We start from the raw sequence: 7478 nt of genomic DNA, 5'->3' as shown, positions 1-7478 counted from the left end.
GGAATTGTTACAGCTTCAGAGAGAGTGTGGGAGACTACATTTTATCGTTGTAACTCTAGTCGCAAGCTTTTCTGGATAGCAAAAGTAGGCAGGTCACTCTGGAGAAAGTGAATATAACTTGCAGTGCAAAGTGCAATATTCCACTGCCTACAACAATAAACGGTTGAAACAACACATAGGCAGTATACTTCACCGACGGTCATTACTTATTCTAATGTGAATACGTGGAACTCCATTTGTGTTCCCTCAGTTGAGAGAGTGATCTCGCTACTCGGTAGTGACTTACCCTCTCAATTTCTATGCATTCGTTTGGTTTAATCTGTACCATACAGCCATTCTAACCCAACTTCCGTAACTGGTGACTAATGGTAGCAGTCAACTTGATGTGTTGTCCCACTCAAAACTTCTGAATAAGATGCCATCTGCGCCTTCCAATTTTATAGATTACTACTTTAAAACCTCTTTAGAAAGACGTCTTTTTAATAATTTGGCAAGGCTGAAGAGATTTTACGGAAAGATATTAGGAAGAAGCCTAAGTTTTGTCTTCAAAAGGAGTCCTCTTGCATGCTGGCAAACGAATAATTGCAAGGCTGGTGTCCTACAGTTTGGTCAAATGATCCACGACACTAATACAAATGGCCAAAATATGATGTTATTTGAGAGAGAGATGATGTGATGTCAACTTTGGAGAGTGAAAACTAAAATTAAACAATTATAAATTCTGGGGAAAGACCAACTAAAATGAGCATCAGGTGCCTCCAAATGCCCCATCTAGCACGAATGATCTCAGCAACTGGAGGTACAGAAAGTTGTTTCGTCAGTGTGGCAACCCTAATTATGCCACCACTGTTCTTATTCACGAATATTAAGTGCTTAATATTCACGAATATTTACGAATATTAAGTGCTTAAAATTATATTTATCGTGGGAAATACTAAATGCTGTTTTGCTATTTTTCGGCTGCCTATTTTTTATTAATCTAAAGTTTGTTAGCATTTTTGATTTTGATCTTCTCTACCATTGGGAAAAAGAATGAACATATTCTTAAAACCTGGAAGGAGATTGTAGAGAACCTAGGTTGATGCATTAGTGTAAAAAAATACCCATTTTTGTTCAACGGGGGCTGAGCTGCCAAAATACTTTTAGGCATTCTATAATGCTTGGTAGGAAGGAACCAAGGCCTGTGCGGGTATCTATGACCGTTGTCATACCAACAGACCCCAGTGTTTACATAAACTACACTTCAAGTGGAGTTATAAGCCCTAGTTACTCTTATGCATTCGATTCTATTGCTTTTAATGGTGTGTGTAACCTACACCCTGAGATGGAGCTCGAAGAACCCAATTTCCTCTTTGACATAGAACGAAAAGGAAACCTATCCTGAGTATTTCCCTCCTAGAAATAGAGGAAGCAGTACTCATGGGGGAGATGCAAACGACACGCCTTATTTCGAACAACCAATATAAAATGAAACACATTTCGGTTTTATAGGCCAAATTTCTGCTACAATAAGTTACAATCACATAATATGCTTATTTTATAAGACTCTAGTACTTTGGTCGCATTATTTTTCCAATCTGATGGCTCAATTGTTCACCAGTCGGACGTGAGTAACAGTCTCACCAGACGCACAACATGGCCACGGTATCTGAGTTACTTCCGGGAGCATATCCATTTATCTTTCCTTTCAGAGCATGTAGAAGCAACATCTAAAAAATTTCTTTGATAAAGCTTCAGGCCCATTATCCAGCTGAAACTAGTCATTTTAGCGTGCTAAAAACGTAGCCTTCTTATTTATGTACAGAAGAGTTGGGACGTATAGTAAAGAATATAAAGCCGTTACGCCAATGTGGTGATCCAAATGCGGAGACTTGGAAGTTTGCGATTGCTGTAGTACAATTTATTAAACAGGTATGCAGTCCAAACCTCCTCTAAATGCAGCTATAAAAGTGGTCCGACCTTAAATGTTAAGTCGACTGGATGGACCAAAATTAAATAACTCCATTCTATGCACACCGATGGAGAAGTATGTGTTTCAACAGTTGGATAATCATTGTGGTGATGTATTCACCAGCACGCTCCAGACACGTTTCGAATCCAAATCAGTGTCATTGCCTTTAGAAAATCCACGAGTACCTCCAGCATTTGTCAAATACTGATTTCCCAGCTCACTTAACAGAGGAGAAATTAAGACACACCTGAGTAAAGAGATAGTCTTTTCCGCAATGATGTACAACTCCGACACGCAGGTTGTGCGACAAATCGGCATTTCTTACCACCAACTTTTTGAAAATTAATCAACCAATAAGGTCAAAATGAGAGACTATAAGGAGACCGGAAACGTTAGTGAGGTCCTAGGTGTATCCAGATACATTGACATGGTGTAACCTCTTATCAGTACCACTTTTCCATAAATTAAAATGATTATTCCATAAAATTACAGTGGAATCTGTTGCGATTCACGGTTGTCTGCTTTAAAAGTCCAGTTAGAGTAAGTTGCGATGGTGCAGAAGCCAGGTTCTCTCCAAATTCTTTGTTATTGCTGTATTAAGAGAAGATGCATTAGCAAAACATGCCGTGGATATATGGTTCAAACAGCAATGTGATGATGAGGATGCCATGGCGTATCACATTCAGGAAGACCTAAATGACGACACATGATTATAATAGACAACAAGGTGCCACCATTCGCCATTGCTTATTCCCAACTCCGTATTTCCCATTCCTCAATAACCATTCACTACTCACTGCCCGCACGCCAATTGGGGAGTAAGGTAGGTGGATCTCACATACACGCATTAAAAGGTAGTAGACGTTGACAGTAGTCTTTAGAGATGATCAAATTGAACTTCACCCTCTTCACCTCTTTCAAGTACATTGTAAGAGCGAGTCGCGCACGTTGGATGGTTTGTTGACTGCCTAACTGACTCTCTGGACGACCGACCGATCGACCGACTAACCATGATGCAGTATGTAACCCGGATTCCAGGGGTCTGTGGTCTGTGCATAGCGCGAACGCACGTTCCTCAAGGCAGGGAGGTGCTTAACCGCGTGTATGCGTGCGAGGACGCTGGGAGAAGAAAGCTAGTAGTCTAAGTTCACCGTCCACTACTTATTGTAGCACTGCGCCTACAGCTTCCCAATTAGTTAGTCAGGTAAAACTACCTAGTCTGTGGAATTGTTACTATCTGTGCTGAAATTTAACATAACCGAGTGCTCTTTCCACTGCAACCGAGTCTTGTTATATTATGGTGCGAAGCAGAAGTTGTGAATAGATTTTTTCGTAGTTTCTCTAGCTGGCTGTTTTGTTTCTAACTTTTCGTTTACAGCGCTACAAGTGGCTCTTAAGCTCCTCTTAGCGATACTGAAGGATGAATGCGCTTTGAATGCAATCTGTGATAACTGATCCAAGGATCATTAGTTCACTAACAGAAGTGGAATTGATGGTCACCACGACACGAGATGGTGATGAGAATCTGCAAAGACCTTCGACCTCATGTAGTGCAGCTAATTTTGTAGCCAAAACCAGCACATTTCTGTCACATGTCAAGGTTTACTTTAACAATTCACTTTGATTAGAAAAGCTCTTGAGCTTTACCGTAAAAATCTTAGGAAGTTCGTTAAGTTTCTTTCACCTCATCTATCATACAGCTACAAAACTCAATTCCACTTACGCAATGACTGTTGAGAATGCGACGACGCCCTTATCATGTTAGTGAAGTAATAAAGGGTTTGTATCAAAAGCCCTGCCTAATTCCATTTGTGATTTATCGGTGGCACAAATTCAAGGGATGTATCTTAAGGTCTTGTCAATTTGTGGCATTTACAAACTACGTCAAGGCGTATTGTCAGCAGATTGGCTGAGTCTAAACCAACAAAGTGAATGTAGTATGCTCTTAATCTGAATACTGTTGAATCTTTGTGTTAAGGCAGCGCGACTCTAAGTGGAACCCATCCCTTGTGCACTGTGGTGGTGAATTCTCCCCTCTAATCCTCACTCCAAGCCTGTTTATGACATTGCATAAAGTAGTTGTGATAGCTGCCTTGCAAATTCAAATATTGTGAAATGCAGGAAGAAAGAAAGAAAGAAAGAAAGGTAGTACTCCAGGTGGCATAGGTATATCAATATCTCTCTTTAACTAGAGTGAGGAAAGAACTTTCTGAGATGCAAATCAGGAATTAGAGGTGCCACTAAATAGGAGTCGGATTAACGGCCAAAATTGCGACCTAACACGATATTTGTATATGTGATTTTTCTACACTTTTAAAGCCCTATGCCTAATGATATTTATTAATATTCCGTGCTTTTGAAACTTCACTATTATCCAATTGAAAAGGGATCATTTTACATGGGAATAAAAATCAGCCTGTACTTTCGTATGACTCGCTTAGGACTATTCAACATGGAAACAAGTTGAAAAAAGGCCAAGTATATATTCACAAACTAGAAGTGAGTTCACTTCAAGACGTTAATGATGTTCATTGTTAAATTTATTACGTAGAATGGATGACCTCCTAACCATCAAAACGCATTGTATACACCCTTCCTGCTTCAGCATAGCCAAGCGTTTTTCCCTCCGCCTGAGGCTGTAATCAACTGATCCCTTGCCACTGTACCGTGAGCCATTTGTGCCACTAGGCATAGGGCCTTCCCTCCACTAGAGGCTGCAGTGGTCTGATCCGAACTTACGCATCATCCAGTCAGCGAGATTGTTAACTCACTATTTCATAGCCATCTCGGAGAAGAGGAGGTGCAGCGCAGCCCAGCACAACGCAGCAACAAGGTGACTCCCAAATCATCGCCGAAACTTATTGTAGTGCTTCGGTTTCTAATTTGGTCCTCGGTTCATGCCTTGCTGCAACTCGCAGCATTTAGGGCAAAGTGAACCTCTTAGGTAATTTTGGGCTTACTTTACGGGGTAGCCAAATTTGAGCATTCTGGGTTGAAAGACGTTGCTGCTTCATCTTGAGGCAGACAAAAAGGAATAAAAAACGCTTTAAAGATAATCGGCTTAATTTGTACGAAAAAATCATCAGGTGTGGGTAAGAAACCTAGAAATGAGCCCCAACTTCTCCCTAAAATTAACCTCAAAGTTAAGCGAATTTTTTTTCTCGAGTAAACATGTGAAGATTTCCTCGACTTTCCGTTTCTTTCTTTCACATAAGCTGAGATCCACCAGACTCTACAGTGGCATTATTAGAAAGGTATCTGTTTATCTACCGACGATAGACAATGGTTATTAAGAAAGCATTTCAACATTATTCAAGTTTATAGAGAAGGAAAGCCTTTTGCGAAAACAACTTTAAAGGGTGAGTTTTTTGTATTCTCACTGACTTCGGTTCTGGATTAGAAGACAAAAGTAATTATTTTTGTAGCTCATGCATGCATTGTGGCATTAAAAGTTGGGTGAAATGAGTAATAATTCCCTGGGTTCCTCCTTTTCGATTCTTCTTTATGAGTCACAACTGGACGACTTTTAGCAGCAAACAAGCACGTGATTCAGTGGGACGGAACTGTAGAAATTCGTGTGTCGAACTATGCGGGCATTGGGGTCCCAACTCTCCGGTGGTATTTCCACTCAGGCGTGGATGTTCTGCCACCCTACTGTGGCCGAGGGCAACTTCAGAGAAGACTAGGGGCGATCTACATCATAAGGCGACCGAACTGATACAATACACCTCTATATGGTTACATTCTATTTCTGCAATCCAAAAGACTAGCATCACATAGTTTAAGGTCTTAAAACTGAGAATTGCACTAAGTCGAGTCTGTCGACAGATGATAATTTACAGTCAGTGCTTACTCAACTGCAGTGTCTTTTTGCACACGGCAAAGTACAGCACGGTGCACTACATAGCAGCACAGGGTGACATCAAATTTGACGATTAGCGAAGAGTACAATCTAATTTGCCTCCTCATCCTCCTTTCAAACACATCTCTTAATCGCGGCTTGTTCTGTTCCATTGGCAAATTGTCTCGGTTTTGGTGGTTTAACGAAGCCTACACCAGAATACCTCGAGCCACAAAAATACTATTTGCTGTCAATTAATCAGAGTATAATGTTGACTTTTTGACCTGACTATAGATTTTGTAAGGTCAACAGCAAACACTGATTATTTATTAGAGGTGACCTCGAGTGTTGCGGTCGCGTTTTAGCGAGTAAAATGTAAGGTTGTGTTGCAGCAATCAAAAATGCTACACGTTGCATGTCGACAAGTCGCCCAGGTCATCATCGCTTACTTTCGCATTTCAGAATGTAAAACAAGTGACTGACCTCGCTGCTTTTTACTAGAGACGGGTAATCTAAAGTTTTATTCAGTAGCATTTTAGCATTAACTTTATTCCAAATAACTGCAGTTAGAAAATACGAATAATCGCACCACTTCGGTACAAACCATCCGCTATTTCGCAGTTTGCCAGGAGTAAGGGTTTCAATAAGCTCTTGGTGAAGCCGCCAGTTGAGTCATCGTGGGAGGGCTTTAGCTATTAATGTGTCTTTGTCCAAAAATCCGTGATGGAGGGTGCTACCACCTCCAGACCCACTAACGCCTTCGTGAGTGTTACCCACTGAAAGAAAGTGAAGAATAGCCTTTTTTTTCAGCCACTCAATACATTGCTTAAAATTCATTTTACCCAAATCATAGCCTCCTCCAATCAAAACAAGGTGTATCACATGGTTTGGGGATGCTTAACAGAGGTCGAAAATGGTGCGTGAGAAGTGGAGAGGGAGTGTTGCAAAGGTGTTGCAACCGAAGTGAAGGATTGGGTTTTCCAGGTAGTTTTGTGATTGCATCGGAGGATGAGAGACTTATAAAGCCTCAAAACGTTTTGCCTTATTATTCTTCCATTTTGTAAATGGGCATGGTATGGCTACCCGTGACTCAATGCCATTTTTGGACAGGCAAAATTAGGGTTAGGAGGAATACACTGTCGAGTAAATGACATGTATCAAGCTATCAGAAAAAGCATGCTACCATACTTCACCCATTTAAGTCGTCCCAATACCGAAGAGGTGGTAGCGCTTCCCCTCCAAACAGAAATCAATCTTTAAAATCTGCATAGCTGTCCGGAATGCAAGTAACCCATTCTATGTAGACACAAAAAATGGGTGAAAAATATGCGATTTCGGGTGTGCATGAGACCACATCAAATGCGGTGTGGACAAAGTGAGGTTGTAAGGAAATCACAAATTAATTCAAATGAATGCACAGAAACCGGGAAGCAAAAAATACAAAGAATGATTCGAATAGGTGGCAATCAATAGCAAAGCAAATTGTTTTCTGTGTGCACCGTTAAATTCCCGTTTCAGCAGACGGAAGTGTTTGGCAGCAAAATGCGGGCTACATTATCTTTCTCAGTATTCCTATCAAGTAAAAGGTTGCAACAGTCCGAATGGCAATGTTTGTGTGCTGCCTTTATTAGGATACCTACAAATAGATGCAAAGTCTCAAGCCTTCCCTCAAGTTGTAACAATTTC

General features: G+C 40.8%; 1 protein-coding gene across 1 annotated transcript; it reads left to right on the top strand. All coding sequences in view use genetic code 11, as the record gives it.

The window, feature by feature from the left end:
- Nucleotides 1-1964: 1964 nt before the first annotated feature.
- On the top strand, nucleotides 1965-4489 carry EGR_04152 (hypothetical protein; the record flags this gene model as incomplete). Its single annotated transcript, XM_024493401.1, has 3 exons — nucleotides 1965-2026; nucleotides 4031-4096; nucleotides 4393-4489. The coding sequence occupies 3 exons, from the start codon at nucleotides 1965-1967 to the stop codon at nucleotides 4487-4489; spliced, it is 225 nt and encodes a 74-aa protein (XP_024352102.1).
- Nucleotides 4490-7478: the final 2989 nt, after the last annotated feature.

The sequence above is a fragment of the Echinococcus granulosus genome (assembly GCF_000524195.1).
Source record: "Echinococcus granulosus chromosome Unknown EG_S00025, whole genome shotgun sequence".
Taxonomy (NCBI): domain Eukaryota; kingdom Metazoa; phylum Platyhelminthes; class Cestoda; order Cyclophyllidea; family Taeniidae; genus Echinococcus; species Echinococcus granulosus.
This window is presented reverse-complemented; position numbering and strand designations above follow the sequence as displayed.